Source organism: Phyllostomus hastatus, unplaced genomic scaffold (assembly GCF_019186645.2).
Source record: "Phyllostomus hastatus isolate PE091 unplaced genomic scaffold, TTU_PhHast_1.1 phas_contig_40, whole genome shotgun sequence".
In the NCBI taxonomy this organism is placed as follows: domain Eukaryota; kingdom Metazoa; phylum Chordata; class Mammalia; order Chiroptera; family Phyllostomidae; genus Phyllostomus; species Phyllostomus hastatus.
This window is the reverse complement of record NW_025333872.1, coordinates 68350948-68368064: the sequence shown is the minus strand read 5'-3', so window position 1 is coordinate 68368064 and position 17117 is coordinate 68350948. Positions and strand designations below refer to the sequence as shown.

At 35.4% G+C, this 17117-nt stretch overlaps 1 protein-coding gene and 1 long non-coding RNA gene across 10 annotated transcripts in view; one reads left to right on the top strand and one right to left on the bottom strand.

Moving 5' to 3' along the window:
* The window catches only part of TRDN (triadin), a 304890-nt gene that overhangs the window by 109184 nt on the left and 178589 nt on the right, over positions 1 to 17117 (top strand). For both annotated transcript variants that reach the window (XM_045843665.1, XM_045843666.1), the window contains exon 10: positions 14342 to 14419. In XM_045843665.1, coding sequence (XP_045699621.1) covers positions 14342 to 14419 — 78 coding nt within the window. The remainder of the gene's footprint in view (positions 1 to 14341; positions 14420 to 17117) is intronic.
* LOC123821928 overlaps positions 1 to 17117 on the bottom strand; it is a 45009-nt gene that overhangs the window by 14246 nt on the left and 13646 nt on the right. For 3 of the 8 annotated variants that reach the window (XR_006786170.1, XR_006786177.1, XR_006786171.1), the window contains 5 exons: positions 15454 to 15586; positions 14408 to 14455; positions 12474 to 12546; positions 10312 to 10415; positions 9526 to 9599 (listed from right to left, as the gene is read on the bottom strand). The exons of 1 other annotated variant lie outside the window; for it this stretch is intronic. This is a non-coding gene — a long non-coding RNA (uncharacterized LOC123821928). Of the gene's footprint in view, positions 1 to 329; positions 494 to 6811; positions 6866 to 9525; positions 9600 to 10307; positions 10416 to 12473; positions 12547 to 14407; positions 14456 to 15453; positions 15587 to 17117 lie in introns of those variants that run through there. 4 more of the 8 variants (XR_006786173.1, XR_006786172.1, XR_006786174.1 and 1 more) reach the window with 3 other exon arrangements.

The following is a 17117-nucleotide window of genomic DNA, read 5'->3' as shown; positions in this document are numbered from 1 at the left end:
AAAATAATGTATATACATGACCCACCCCACAATTTTTTGTTTTCTTTTTTACTATTGAAGTTTACTGAAAAACTATAGTACTTCTAGTGTGACTTATCAGTGAAGATCTTATGGAAAAAAGTAAAAACTGAAATGGGTCTTGAGATATTGATAGGATATGCCTGTGAAATTAAGGACAGAAACATACAAGACTGAAGAGATTATTAAGGCACATAATCACAATATCTTGAAATGTTCTTTTGTGACTATAGTTGTTGAGTGTTTACTCTGCTAGGCTTTTAAAATAATCTTAATTCTCATAAAACCTGGGGAAGAATGTTTTACCATGTCTGTCTCATAGAAGAGAGGTTTGAGATACAGAGAGTTTAAGCGTTTCTTCTTGTAGACAGGAGATTCAAACCCAAGCTTGCTAAATTCCAAAGCCTTCAGGAACAAGATCAAATTTCCCTGCATCTCAAACATAGATGGGAAAACTGCAATGCACTCAGGGAACCTAGAAAGAGAAACCGAATTGGAAACATTGTGTGAGATATTTTAGAGAGACTGGAATTGGAAAGACCAGTTAGGCTAAATTCAAGGAGAAAAAGAAAAGCTTGATTTTAGGAGATGGGATAAAGAGGTTTATGATGAGTTCAAAGATATCACAGATGCAGAATCATGGGATTTACACATTATTACAGGTACCAACAGAGAGAAAAGTAAAAGATTGTTCAGAGATGATTGGCCTGAAAAACCAAAATGATGCCCTAAATAGGGAGTAAAGGAAGGGAGTCAAACCTCACAAGAGTAGGTGGGGCTGGAGAAGTGGGGGATGTGGGGTTTGAACTCATCACCTATTCTTAAAGCCACAGATGGTATTCAGTTGCAAAAGGGACTATGTCAAGTTTCTCATCCAAACATTATTTCTTAAGCACCTGCTAAAGGCCAAGGTTAATACCAGGTATTTTCACAGGCTTTACTCATTTAATTCTCAAAGCAAACTCTGAAGTAGGCAATTAGGGAATCAAGTATGGAGTTTCTGTCAGCAGTGGAGATGAGGTTGCCAGAGGAGGGAGTGAAATACATCAGTGTACAAATGCTGAATGGCTTTTTCACATTCAGTAGCCCCAGTCTCAGCACAGTAGAGAAGAGAAGAATACTGAAAGGTGATACCTGACTTTAGCAACTGGAGTGACTGATCATTTGAAAGAGAAAAGAGAACAAATATATAACAGAAAAATTTGAACTTGAGTTAGATTGCATTATACAGATACTAAATGTTACAATTTTCAGAGGAAAGACATTTGTGATTCCCTGACATTAGGGAAGATAACATGCCTATAGAACTTCAAAGGTGGATATTTACCTAAGTGGTAAATAATACATAGAACTTGCTTTTTATACAAATAAAAGAGAAAATGAATGGGACTTGACATAGCAGTACATATGAAATTGATGTATTTATATGACAGTGAGGATATCAGACTGCAGAGAAGATACGTTAGGCTTAGAAAGCATTGGGAAATAAGACCTGATAAGTTTGTGGTGACAGATTGCAGACACTTGGTCAATCAGGCAAAACTGGAATTTGGCATGGAAGAGACTTTTTGAATGATTTTAAGTAGAACAATGACATGACCCTAGCATTTGAGAGTGTGATCAGCAACATTCTACTTCAGTGACTGGAAATGAGATAGCGTTTGTGAAATATGGCTAAAACTGTAAGTCAAAAACATGAAGTGGAAGAAGGAAAGGACGAATTTACTAAGCAGTTGTTCAGTTGATGGGACTAGTAAATAGTGACTTAAGAAATTAATGTTGCAACTCAAGGTGCTACACACTGTTTTGACAGTTTAAGTTCATACACATGTGATAGAAACTTAAGTGAGGTCTAGACTTAAATGAGAACAGTGAAATATATGTAACGGTTTACTAAAAGCATAGTGCAGTAAGGAAAATGCTAGAATTGGACCTGTTTATAACCTAAAATGGAGCAAGAGCTTCCTTTCCTTCTTTCAATGGTTTCTGTTGTTCTGCATTATTTTATTTTCTCTCGTCACAGGGATTCAGTCATCTAATGCATGGTCATTTCAGGCAGTGAGAACAGGTGGTTAGGCACCTATGCTCTAGATACAGACTGCATGGCTTCCCACCGAGGCCCTATCACTGGCTTGAATATGACTGAGTCAAAGTAATCAGTCTCTTTAGGCCTCCCTTTCCTCCTCTGTCCAAAGAGGCAGATAAGGACAGTGCTGCAGAACTCCTGAGCTGATGGCCAAAGTGCACTAACACACCCATGGCCTTCTGAGTGCTAGCTGTTCTTTACTAATTGAACACCCATTTAAGAGTTGTTACAGGTAGAATTTTCTTTGGGGGAGGAAAATACTGTTTTTCAGAACCACATCAACAAATAATATACCAGACTAATTTTGTTCATTCTAGCCATCTTGATGTCTTCTAGTTTTGGTTCTAGTGTCTATTAAATGTGGATAATAATTACATAATTTATAATGTTATATTGACTATCATATGAAAAAGATTCTGCATCACATACACTCAATGATTTTGGTTATATGTGTTCTGGAAGAGCTCTAAGAACCATGCTAGATTCTGTAGATACAGCAGTTAACAAATATGCATGGCACTGACTTCTTTAAAATGGGATGATAAACGTTACTTAATAGGGTTAATGCCTGGATTAATTCAGGTCCACACACACATCATACATATAGTTAAAATACTATCTGACTAGGTAAACATAATAAGGCCTATTTAAGTTTATAGTGGTGGGAGTGGATAGGGAGTTCCCAAATATAACAAAATTTGTTTATTCTACCCACCATTTTCCATATCTTTCTGATCTAATGTCCTTATATCCTTATCATTCTCTCTTTAACAAGTTTTGCTTTTCTGCCTTATCTACACCTTCAAGAAACATTTTCCTTTAAATCTCTACTGCCTCACACCTTACCAGATACATGATATGTTTTTTAAATTGAATTCATGATGTATACTATTTATCTCATGGAAAAATTATTGATGATCATTCCAGAACATCCCTCTTTATTTATTCCTAGAAATAATCTTGTTATTTAAAACGTTGACAGGTTTCTAAGCACTGCAAATAGGCTCTTTATAAAGATTATTAAAGGAGTTATTGGCACTATCTCTAGAGACAGAGGCTCAGAATTAACAAAGTCGGGTTTGCTGTGTGCATCATAAACTGCAGGCAGCATACAGAATTAGACAGAAGTGACAGAAAAAAGGAGAGAAAGCCTACGCTTAATTACAGGCATGCGAAGTTCCTGGGCTTGGCGTGCCCCCATGGGAGTTGCCTTCTGATTATTTGAAGTCTGTAGAAGCTCTTCAAGATAAAAGTAACAGATTTTTTTTTGTATTTGTCTCAATCAATCCATTAAACACTCTAGTTACTATAAATAACTGGAATGTACACAGAAATAGATTCCAGTGCTTCTGGCCAGCTGGGATCCCTCCCATGCTGCCACCGCTCTCTCCTGCACTTCCTGTGAAAAAAGACTTAGGGTCTGGGGAGAAACAGTAAAAATAAGACTCCCCTCCCTGTAATGGAATGTTCTTGTGACTTGACTTTCTTTGTGTCCATTAAAGGGAACGAAGTGAAAGTCCAAGTTTTCGTTTTCCCCACGTTTTCAGAATTTTGTCTCCTACCCTCTTGAAAGAGGTGTCAGACTCCAGAGGAATAACATTTCTGCAAGGGGGCTTTCAGTACAGTGTTGTAAGGGTCCAGCCTTGCTACTCCTAAAGGCATGGACCTGCTGTCAGGCAATACAGTCCTTCTCAGGTAACCTACTGGGACTATTCAAAGCATGTTCTAAAATAGACTGAAAAGGAACAAATAATACAGAGCAATTTGAATTACTGCATGAGAAGCAAGGAAAATTAAGGCTAATCAAAGAATTATCAAACTAATTAGGTGTTATTTATTAATGTGTCATGTCTTGTAATAATCTTATCTGTCACTTTATATGCAAGAGTGCAGATTTAAAAAGCTTTCTAGTAATTAGGTGAATATATTTCCCTAGTGTAACTCCAAGTTTCATTTGGGTGGCCTAGTAGATAAAGAATAGAGAGTCTAGGACATTCTAACCATTTAAATAAATACCTTATTTTAAACATAGTAATAATAAGTATGTCCCCTACTGATTTTGTATAACTAATTATAAACTAAGTGATTTGATTGACTACTTTCAGAGAAAGTAGTTACCTATTTGATAAACTAATATTTCTTATCCATAGCTTTTTTTTTCCTATATAGGATGTTTGTGCAAGATGACAATAATGAATTTTGCAGTATATCATTAATGTTCAGCCAGTCGCTCAGTAGTGTTTGGTGTTTTATGACTGCTGTTCTGGCCCAATATGCTTTACATTTTGGTTTTCTGAAGCATTCTATGTTGAGGCAATAATATTGTTCAGTTATTCCCACATAGTAGTAATGATTCTTTCTCATTGGAAGACACTAATTTTTGGCTATTTATATCCCCATCAACATCCAGTTGATATGCTCAAAGTCATCACTTTCATCACTTTTAATCACTATTACTGAGTCCCTAGTTACTGAGTCCCTAGTTACTTTTCTGCAGTTACTGAGTCCCTAGTATGTACTCAATGCTAAAGGTCATAACACAAGTTTTAAAGCAGGAGGTAACAGTCTAGGCAGAGATGATTACAATAGAAAAATGAACACTGTAAAGTGACTGGGGGAGAAAGCTGGGAGAAAGCACTAAATACTAAATATACAGTGTAGGTTTTACTCACTATAGATGACCAGAGAGAAGATGGCCACGGGGTGGACAAGCTTCACAAAGGTGTAATCCTAGTATTCTGTCCATGTTTATCTTCAGCTTTGTTGTGATTGTTAATTGTTTACAATGAGTTTTGTACTTTTTTCCTAATTAGGTGATCAATTTTTTCACCCCAAGAGAGAAAAATAACTGTAGTGATATAATTAGGTGTACTTTTTAATTAACAGTACCAAGTGAGAAATCAATACACAGTAAAAATGCAACAAGGTAACATTTCACCACATAGATGTCATTCACCCATTGCGTGTCCTTTCAAATTAGACCTCATTATACTTCAGGGTCTGTCCTTTGTCACTTACCCTTAATTATTTATATAGATCTTTCACATCCCTACTATGCTATTTCATTCAATATTTCTGCTTTATGTTTGTTTTGATATGCTGCTTTCTTGAAGGAAAACTTGTCACCTACAAACCACTTTCCTTTGAAACCACCCACAGTTTTTAGGTAATAAGCACATGTTTAGTAGATAAGACTCATTATAACAACTGGAATCTCTTAAGGAAAGTGAGGAAAGACAGATAGAAAAAGGATCAAATTGACATATTGAAACACCCTGTGGAAAACAAACTGATGACAATATTCTCTCATGTGGCAGTTGCATGAGATGTAAACCTTTTTAATTTTCTATTACTCATGACAATAATTACATTAATAATGATCCGTCCCAGAAGAATATTACTTTAATTATAAATAACCTCCTGGCAGACATTGGATAAGCAGTGTGTATTGTTTTAAATGACAAAATAACATCAATTATACACAATTTAAAACAGGAAGTGCAGTTAGATGGATGAATTTTAAATGTATCATTAAAGTGAGAATGTATTTGTGAATTTAATTGTGGCACTAAAGCCTATTAAACAGTAATTATTAACATGTTCCATTTTATCCTTTATCTAGTAACTACAAGCATTGAAATATTAAATTTATGTTATATGCCTGTAATTGAAAAGGTGTGGAGTTTTATCATCTTTATTAAAGCACCCAGTAGAAGATTTCCCCCTAAAACAACACATCAGCTTCTCTTTTCTCTTCCTGACATACATTTCAAAACCAAAAGGTCTCCTTTTAATTGGTTCTATGGTTCTTCCTTAGATTTTTCATGTTTCCTTGAATCACTTATGAACATGAAATATTTGCATGTGTCAGAGAAAATTTTAAAAAGGGAGAGAAAAAGAAAAGAAATTTTCCCACAGATAGAGACAAAGGGTAACACAATTGTAGAATCCTTTGCCATTGGCAGGACAGGTGTGGTGGAAAGAGCTAACTGGGGTGGCTGGAATGTGCCCATTTGATTTAATTTTATATGAACGACAGCCCCGTATAAAAGAGAAGCCACCCTGTTTTTCCAATGTCATCCATTCAATAGCTGAAGAAAAGAATATCCTTGCATTTGAGAATAGGGAGAAAGTAAATTCACAAAAAGCCTTAATTAGCATGGTTTACCTATGCTAGAGAAAAACTCTACCTTTACCAAATGTATATCGATGTTCCAGATTCTGTTCTCAAGTGTTCATGATCTAGTGAGAATTTTTTTAAAAAGAGAGAAGAAAAAACTGAGATTTGTAAATAAACAAATAAATGCATTGAGAGTCAGAGGATGAAGTGTACACGGAGCATTCTGGGAGCGTAGAGTTGTCAGGGGAGTGGATATAAGAGAATCAAGTAAGCCATGATGGCTAAGCTTTGAGGACTTACTAGAATTAGCCATGTCCCAGGTAGTTTCATCAATAAGAACTGGAAACCTCACAGATGTTTGACATTTCATTGGATGACTCCATGGCAAGTAGGTTATCTGGGCTTTTAGTTCAGTTTTTCCCACTAACTCGGGACAAATGTGTTAATGTTTCACTTTCGTGGAAAGTCCATGAGAGAGTTTTTATTTTTCTCTTTTTAAATTAAAACTTCAATTCGTCTATTAGTCCTTAGAAATCTCTTTATCTAAAAACCTTTGCACTAAAAGAAAAACATAGAATTAATATTACCTGTTTGTCTGCATATTCCATCTTTAGTGTCTCTTCTTCACCTCACCTTGAGTACTAATATGATTTGGTGTGGGGTTGAAAGTGATATTGTTTAGAAAAAATAAGGAAAGTGAGGAATTAGTAATTCTCAAATTTTTGGAAACATCCCAGTTGACAGTATATCTAGAATTGTGGCAGTGAGTTCAGGAGATAAGGAACTTAGTCTTAATGCACTGGGTCACTTTGATGGGCTGGTCAATGTCAATTCAGCATCTAATTAAAGTTAAACAGAACATGAGCACTGAAGACAACTATATAACTTTTTATATTAGGAAGTGAGTATTTTTGGGTTTTCCAAAGATTATAAGTCATTTATCACAACTGATCAAAAATTGTCATTTACATTGACTTTCTAAATAGGTATTAAATAAATAGGAAAAAATATGTGGGAAAAAAAAAGCCTTAATTTTAAATTGGATTTGCTCTCAATGTAGGACCTTGGTTAAGCCACTTGTTTTTCTAGAGACCATTTTTTTCCATCTGAAAAATTAGGATGTTGAAATAGCTGATTTCATAGGTCTCTTCTACACCCCAAAACTCTATGATTTATACTTCTATTTTTGTTGTCCTAAACATCAGGGTACATAATCAAAGTACAAGAATAAATGGAACAATGATATAATCTTGAATGAATCTCATTTCCTTTTTTTAGTTGACTATTCCATGAACATCTTTTTCTATTTCATAAATTGAAAATGAAAGGGAAAAACAGAAATGCTACCTTTATCATTTTTAATCAAAAGAATGTATAAAATATGTATTGGCTACTTTTCCTTGCTTTCCATCAAAGTGAATATGCAAATATATAATAACACACAGAAATATTAGGGAAGCTTTTTTCAAGAGGCAAAGAAACCTTTCCAGTATTTTAACCTGGAGGACACTCTTTCAGAAGGATCCTGAATATGAAGCATCCTTCATATCAGAAGTTGCAGTTTTTGGTGTTTTAAACACCTTTATATTAGTGTCACATAGCCAATTTATACTAAATAACCCATTTACTTAAAATTTTCTAAAATAATAAAAAAATCTAAAAATTAATTAGCATTAACATATATTATTAGAATTACACAATGAAATAACTATGTCTTCTTCAGTGTGCTCTATATAAGTCTTCCAGCAAAACTGAGAACTTATCATTCAAATGACAACACTGAGTCATTAGTCCATACACGATAACTCACTGGGTAATTGGAAAATTTGCTGTCTTTATCTGGGCATTATGCTTCTCATTTGTTTCCAGATGTTCAAGTCAAATTATCAGTCATCCTTTATTTCTTTTTCTCAGTTCCCACAGCAAATTTATTATAAAGTCTTACTGGGTTTAACTCAAAACATACTCTAAATTCATTTACTTATCTACATTTTCTAAGTTCTTTATTGACCATATATTTCAAATTACCACCTATTATTCTGAATTGCATTTCTTATTACCCTTCCTTGATACATTTTTAAGTAGAATACTTATTTCTATTTTACTTATTTAATCGATATGTTTTGTCTTTCCAGAAGAATGTCAGGTCTATGAACTAGGTGACTTGGTGTTGTTCACTGCTGTAACTCCGCATCCAAGGAAAGTCCCTAGCGCTCGTAGGCATTCTATAAATACTTATTGCATGAATGACTGAATCTCCACTGCAACCCACCTAAGTCTAAGCCCACATCGTCTCTCACCTGGTGTGTTTCAATAATCTCCAATTGATATCCTTCTGCTTCTCACATCCTTTTCTTTACAAACCTTAATTTTGTATATACAACAGACAGTGGTCTTTTAAAAACCCTGCATATCATACTAAACCCTTCACAAGCTTACTATTGCACTTAGTGTTCAAAAGGTTCTTCCAAACTCAGAGAAACAAACTAGATTCTCTGATAGGAGCTTGTCTCTGCTCTCCAACAAGGCTTCTGGCTTGCTTTTCCCTGTTAGGAATCCTTTTATCAGAGATCTTCCAGATGTTTTCTCCTTTGTATTCAAATTAGAGCTCAAGTGTATCCCCTTTGAAGAGGCACTTCATACATTATGCCCTGTTGTGCACATACAAAGGCCCTGCACTATGCTCCCTTCCCCTAGACAGCTTGCCTTGGGCTTGGGCTGCAGCTGCCCAGGGGAAGAGCTGCCTCTCAGTTTTGCACTAACTCCATCCTCTTGATCAAAAGTTGCCACCGTGAATTGCACAGACCCAGAGAGCACATGGTTTTCTAATTTTTACAAAGCTCCATATATTTATTTAGCTGAGTCCTGCTTTGTGGTGGCCCTGCTTTTCCTTTCCAGAGCATGGTCTGTTTCTCCAGTCATTCTCTGCCTCATCACTCTATCTTCATGCCTCTGTATCTTCGAGGTCTGAAGTGATCTGTCTTGTTTATCACCTCTCCTCCTTCTCTGATGTAAGCTCCATAACAGCAAGGTCTTTCTCCACCTTTGCTGGGACCCCTCAGCGATTTCATATTTACTGTTATGTCCATACACACTCACCATAACTCAGCTGGAGGAGGTACTATAGTTGTTATTTTACCTTGAAACAACTGAGACTCAAGTGGTAATTGCCTGTTTTCTGTTTGATCTCCACAATACTAAGTACAAGGAATTAAAAGTGCATGTATAGAATTTAGCAATACACAAGAGGGATATACAAAGATGCTTCTGATTACAGTGAAAACCTCCTTGATGCACCCACCTAATAAAACTTCTGAACTCCTTCACATGAGTCCTTATTGGTGAGGTTACCTTTCCACAGGCACATTTGCAAACCTAGGAGAGATAGGGTAAAAAAGGGAGGAGTGGTTGATAAATTTGTCTGGCTCCCTCCTTTTATTTTGTAAGGGACCCAAAAGTACAAAGCAAGAAAAAAAAGACTCTCAGTAAGAAAACTTGAAGGTCAAGGTGTCCTTATTTTAATAAAAATCACTGACACAATCATATCTCAGCCTAACATATAAAAACCATATTTTATTTAACTTTAGTGTTTGTTCAATTTTAAATATTAAAAATACTATTCTACATGTCACAGAAATAGTGAGTCTGGAAACACACTGCACATGTTCCAATGTATAAAAGTAATATTGCTTTAACAGACTTGGTTATCATTTTTTTACTAAATTCAGATCTTCCCATTTGACCTTTAGTCATAGTTACAAATGCCTTCTATGAAAATAAAAGAACAAATTGAAGTAGAAATTTGTAATGATTTCATACTTTGTATTTCTAAAAAATTTAAATGGAGCCTTGGGTGGCATGGCTTAGTGGATTGAGCACTGGACTGCGAAACAAAGGGTCTTGGGTGTGATCCCTAGACAGAGCATGTGCCTGGGTTGCAGGCCAGGTCCCCTGTGGGAGGGGTGCGTGAGAGGCAACTACACATTGATGTTTCCCTCTCTTTTTCCCGCCCTTCCCCTCTTTCTAAAAATAAATAAATAAAATCTTTTAAAAAATTTAAGTGGATTTTAACTCAATGGTTACCTACTAGAGTGACACCTTCTCCATCCCAAGCTCTATCGCCATTGGTTGTTTTCAGTACTGAAGGCTTTCAGAGAGTTTACCACCTTCTGATGTACTCACTCATTACCTCTAGGAAAATGCATTGGGTTGCAAAGGAAGAAAATAGCAAGCATTAGAGAAAACAGATATCCTCAACATTTGTTTCAAGATTTGGGGGTGTTAGACTCGGGAGTCTACAAATGGTTTTTAAGCAGGGAATCTCCTTTAATTAAAAAAAATAAAACTAGACAAATTATACTTTTGTATAGAAAATTGTTTTCTGCCTTATGCAATCTGAATTCAGCTCATAACCATCCATGTGAATTGAGCTTCTGAGTAATTCCATTCATTATTTCTAGCAAAGAAAACATCAAGTAACTTAGCTCATTAGAAGGAATGCACACTGTATATTATCTCCAGTGGAATTTGACTAAAAGAAAGCAAATTGACTTCTATGAGAAATAAAACTCACAATAATAAAATATTGGCACCTTACAAACATGCCATTCAAGTTTATGGAAATAATTCAATGAAAATCACTCAAGGAACAAAAATAAAGCCAATTCAGTACGTTTGAACGTCAGAGGGACTTGCAGGTAATAGCTTGTAAAATGAAGGGGGCTGTTAGAGTTCCAATGTGAATTTCAGCAAATTAAGTCTTTCCTTCAAAGAGGAACAACAATCCTCAGGAATTCCAAAGGAATACACTCCTAATAGAATTATAATCCCTTTTCCTGTAAGTGAATTTTGTTATTTTTGTCATTTTTAGTTTTATCTGTTGTGTCTTTGTTTTCTTACTTCAAAAGTCTGTTTCAATTCTTCTTGAGAGAATAGATGGGATATAAATGGTAAATTCATTAATGGGAAAAGAACTAATAATTTGAGTATTTACTATGTATTGGCTGCTTTATCACTTAATCCTCATAACAACAGTAAAAACTATTCTCATTTCATGAAATAATGTTTGGAATCTTCATGAGATTTTCAAGTTCACACAGATTACAAGTGGTGAAGCTGAAACTCTTACTAATATCCATTTGATTCTAAGCATAAAGTCTTTATACTAAATATTGCTTTCATTATAAAATTATATTAATATAATGTTATATTGATATATTATACAGGATGGAGCAAAAATAGGTTTAGGATTATTTGTATGGAAATTAATGCAATAATTAATCAATAATGATGTAAGAATAATGTTTGTGTTTCACATACTCAGAACTGTAAACTTACTTTTGTCCCACCTTGTATAATATTGTATATGATATATAATATACTCATTCATAATAAAATTGTTTCTAATTTCAGTAGTATTTTCTGACATTAATTGAATATATATATATATATATATAAAGATTTTTCTATAAGTCAGTGCTGAATTCACGTGTTGTGTTCAACAATGAGAAGCCCGATTTGTTTTGGTGCCTTCTAGTACAACAAAATCTTGTCCTGAGCTAATAATTCCCCTGCTAGGGCTCCCTGTCACTGTCAGAACAGAAGCAGACAGCCACCTGGTTTCTTCTTTCTCTTTTTGTTTTGACCCTACTTCCCATTGCATCCACTGCCTCAACAGTACAGTCAGACATATTGGAGAGTATAATATAATCAATTATAGTTGGAGAGAATTTCTGATAGAAATTGGATATTGTACTTCATGTTGAAGAAATACCAGTTTGTTTGCTTTAATAGTTCTATATATTTTGGCATTTTTTCACCAGATTTTCACTGCCTGGAATCCATTTCTCTCTACCTCCCTTTACCCGGCAAACTCCTTTTAGGTCTTAAAATGCACATTACAATTAATCTCCTCCAGGAATCTGTCTGCAACATCCTCTCTGAATATATTATTTCCCATCACCACACTGCATTATAATGATCTGTCTGTAAGTCTGTTTTAATCAGTATATTGGGAACTTCTTAAAAGCAGGTTTGATGTTTAATGGTTCTTCAGTGCTGGTACATGATAAGTGCTCACTAATTAAAAAATAAATAAAATAATGACTTTATAGCTCCTCCAGGAAAATCTAAGAATATTTTATAACACATATTATAAATAGTTTTCCAAGGAAATAATTTTATATATTTTGAATTAATTCCGAAAGAGCTTATCAAGAATATAAAAGATTATGATTATACACTCATTACCTCATGGACGTATCTCACAGAGGGGAAAACAGCTTGGATTGAACAGGCACCACTCGAATGTATTTTTTAAAGCCTAAGTATTTAGAAACAATTGAATTATATTCATAGCCATTTGTACTTTAAGCTTTAGTCATTTAATTGACTCCTTCTTAAATTTTAATTCTCCTTAGATTTTAAAAATTACAAAACCATCCTACCTTAGAAATATTTTTTTCCAAAAACAGCTGTCAAGCAAGACTTGGGAACAAATGTTTCCCAAGTGTATTTCCCCTTGACTTGCAGAGTATGTGAGAACAGGGTGGAAGCTTCTCTCCTCCGTCCCTTCTCAGCGGTGGCCATGGACCCCCTTACATAAGATGCTTCACTTGCCTTAGACAGTCTAAGAGGAACTTGGATCACCTTAAACCTAGAGCATGCATGGAAATCCAGCCCCACACCTCAGGAGGTCAATGGTCTGAACCCTGCTTGCTTCAGTTTCCATACAGTAAAATGAAAATTATACTTACACGCTAAGAATCTGGTGAAGATTAAATGACTTATTCCAAAATTGTTTGAGATTGTCCCAGGCACAAAGTAAGCACTTTGTAAATGTTAGCTGGAGCAAAATTGTGGGATAAACTTTTCTTTTCTAGTGTGCCAAGCCTTACCTTTACCTTGCTTGCAAAAAAAGGAACTTCCATGTTGCATTATGTTTCTATCAAATCTTTGTTCTCATGAGGAAGAAAAGTAATAATAATATGGACTAGTATTTTTCTAGGTATATGGCCTGCCTATTATGAAAAAATATGCTTTGTACTGAATATGCTCAAGAATGAACCAATTGGCTCTAATAACTAGAAGAAACTCCCATAATGAAGAGAAGTTAACCTCTCCTTGACATGAGGGTCTAGGCTTAGAATGCTGCCCTTTTCATCACCAAAGAGTGCCTGTGTGCAGCTTGAATTGCTCTGCTTGCTATTCCACAATTCACCAGAGCAAAGTAATTTTGATGAATTCTAAAAAAGGAAAACTTCCAGTAAGTAGGTGGGTCTGCTGACATTTGATAATATCCAGTTGTCATTGAGATTTTAGAAGGTGTGTATGCCCACAATGATTCCCAGATTAAAATGTTCCATGCAGCAGGAACTCATGAAATAAAAATTAATGATAAAACATTTTATGAGGCATTTCATAGAGAATCGTATGTTAGTTAATGTTTACAGCTCATGGCCCGTATGGTGTTGGTTAATTAAAGAAGTCACTCGGGACAAGGAAGCCCTTGGAAACAACTGTGGGTTTTTATACAGTTCATAATAAGCTCAGAGACTTGAGGGAACCTTTCAAGCTTCTACAAAGCTGAATATATTTTCCCTCTGGCCCATTATTTACTTAACTGCAGGTCATTTATTTTGGCAGGAGAAAATGTACCTGTTCAACATAAAAAAGCCTATGAATTTTAACCTTCTTTTATTTCACTGTTATATCACTGGAGATTTTTTAGTTAAATTAAAAAATGATGATTTTTTTCATATTAGAATTCCTCTCAGCTTCTGTGATTTTAGTTTTCATAGTTTAAGTGCATATTGAAAATAAATTGCTGTATTTGATTGCATGTGGATTTTTCATTAATGAAGTCCAGTAAATATATTTAACATTGTGTATACATTTGTGAAAAGTAATATATTCAGAAATGGTTCTGAAGATAGCTGCACCTGTGTATGTATCCACCTAAGGATCTCACCTAATAACAATTTTCCTATTGCATAATAATATAAATTTATACTTCAGATTATGAATTATGCATGCTGGGGATAGACCAGGCTATTTTAGTTGTGAAGATTAAATTTGCTAATATTTTTTTCAATATCTACTTCTGATTGTGTGCACAGGACAAAGCCCAGCCATACCACCTCCATTACCAACAGAACAAGCTTCCAGAACCACTCCAGCTTCACCTGCTCTTGAAGGTAAGTATTGCATTACAGTTTTCCCAAAGATCTTCTCTATTGTAGATAAAATAGAATGTAGAGAAACAAAACAAAATATTAATACCAGCAACAACAAAATTCTTATTTTTATCAAATAGTTTTAGTTATGTCTACACACTACAGAGCTACCATTCATTTTTTTCTAAAATTATTGTTTGTTCCTTTTTAGGAAACCAAAATTTTCTTAAGATCTTATATGGGTGACCCTAGCTTCTAAAATAATGACCAGCTTTGTACCCTGGAAATCAACCATGAAAGTATAGGGACAAATGGATGAGGATACGCTTTGCAATTCTTGGCAGTTTTATCATAACTCGATCACTTTAGAGTTTTAAGACTCTGGTGCCAGAGTTTCTGGGTATGAATCTGAGATCTTCCTCTGACTAGCTGTATAAATTTGGGAAGTTACTTAAATTCACTGACATGAAATTTGTCATCCTTAAGATAACAAGAATAACACTAATCTCGTAGAGTTATTGTGAAGATGATATAGTGTATGTGTGTGCATGCCAGTTTATGAGTGCTTTATGAAATTAGTAGTTATACTACCACTAATAATTTATTCTTCGAAATGCAATGTTGAGGATCAAGAAAATTAGAGGATGGGAGTATTATCATAAGCAAATTTGCTAAAAAGGTAATAGTATTTTATAAGTTTTCACTTATTCCTTCAACTATCCTGTATTAAATTCCAACCCATGTCAGATATTGTCTGAAGTACTAGGCATTCAGATATTAATAAAAGATACTTCTTGCCCTAGCAAGACTGAGTTTGCAGATAAAGTTAAAAATAATTAAAGAGAAGCTCAATACAAAACACAAGTCATTAAAGCCAAAGGCACCACTAATTTTTGCAAGAGAAAAATGGAGGTCTCCTCCAAATCACCACAGCACCCTTCTCACCCCCCAGCGAGCACCCCCTAGCCCTGTCACACACTGAAAGGGACCATCTGTGTATACCTGTGCATACTAACCTGCTTGCCCAAGTTCTATCTACTCTGTCCAGTACCTACCTGTTGGCTTTGGCAACCCCCTTGAGATTAGGGGTGATCAAACTTAATGAGGATTCATTCAAGAAGAGGTCCATGCAGCCACTGACAGGAGTAAGGATGTCTGAGGATAAAATTCAGGGTCTCAGGATCTGGACTGTAAGAGAGAGAAAACTTCAGGAAAGTTGAGAAAAATCAACTTTCCTGCCATCCCACAAGGTAGATCAGTATAAGGAGATTGGTTGCAAGATCTTGGGAAAGGACTAGTCCAAACACCCTGTCTTCCCACAGACTCAGACCCAGGGCAGGGAATAATTGGAGGAGGACCCAGAAGTCCTCTGTGAAGCAAAGAGACTTCAAGAGGGGCTTGGTTGTTGGGTTCTAAGAGGTATACTAATTAACACAATGTAGTAAGACCCCCAAAATAAGTCAGTAAAAAGTACTATGAAAGATTAGACAAGGGAGAGCAAGCTCTGTTTGAAAGGGGTGAGAAAGACCCCAGGAAATGCTTCTCTCTATAGGGGGTTGTGAAACTTAAGTCCCAAGAATAGGTGTCCATCACACAAGGAAGGAAAGAGCACTACTGGTAAAATGACTGGTATAGACAAAGGCATGGAAATGGGTAAGAAAAGAGTTTGAGCCAGAGAAGTATAAGTGTGGATAGAAGAAGCATAAGTATGGAGAGAAGGAAGAAGACATGGAGAGAGTTTAGAACTGAAAGAAAACCATGTAGAGGGCAGATCAGTATAAGGAGACTGGTTGCAAGATCTTGGGAAAGGACTATAAACCTTGAACTAAACAGTAGTGTAGTGGAAGTAGGAAAAGAGATGGACCTGAAAGAGATTAGGCAAGCTTGGAATTTATTTTTATACTTAAAGTTTTATTATGAAATATTGAAGAGTAGTGTGAATCCCCAATATACTCATCCTGCATATAATTTCATTAGCTTTTGCTGTTCTCTTCTTCCCTTTTTTCCTTTCTTCCTTTTTTTTCTGATTGCATTTTGTTTGGTTTGAAAATCATTGACATCATGCTCTTCACCCAGCTGAGGAATTTTTATTTTCTTTTAAAATCTTGATACACTTACATTCTAACAAATGTTAAAGCTACGAAAGTGACATAGAGTAAAAAGTTCATGAACTACACAGTTCTTTGGACAGGCAGCCTCTGGCAGCTTCTTCCAGAGATATTTTGTGCATATACAAGCACAGATGTTGCCTAATCAGCCTGGAATTTTTATATGTGTCTTTAAAAGATGGGGAACCTCATGGATATGATAGACATGTTTATTTAGAAAAATCAACTTTCCTGCCATCCCACAAGGTAGATCAGTATAAGGAGATTGGTTGCAAGATCTTGGGAAAGGACTAGTCCAAACAAACTGTAAACCTTGAACTAAACAGTAGTGTAGTAGAAGTAGGAAAAGAGATGGACCTGAAAGAGATTTGGGAAGACTATAAATCGGTGTAACAGATTAGCTATAGATGCTGAGGAAGAAGTGATTAAACAGACTCCAGGCTTTCTGAATTAGGTATCCAGGTGGACAATAGAGCCATTAACTAAGATGGGAAGCCACTGAAATAAAACGGGCCCAGTGATGAGGAGCAAGAAGCAGGGGCAGTCTGGGACATGAGTGTTTCCCATGGGACATTGGAATAGAATTACTTTTGGTTATACATTTATGTTTC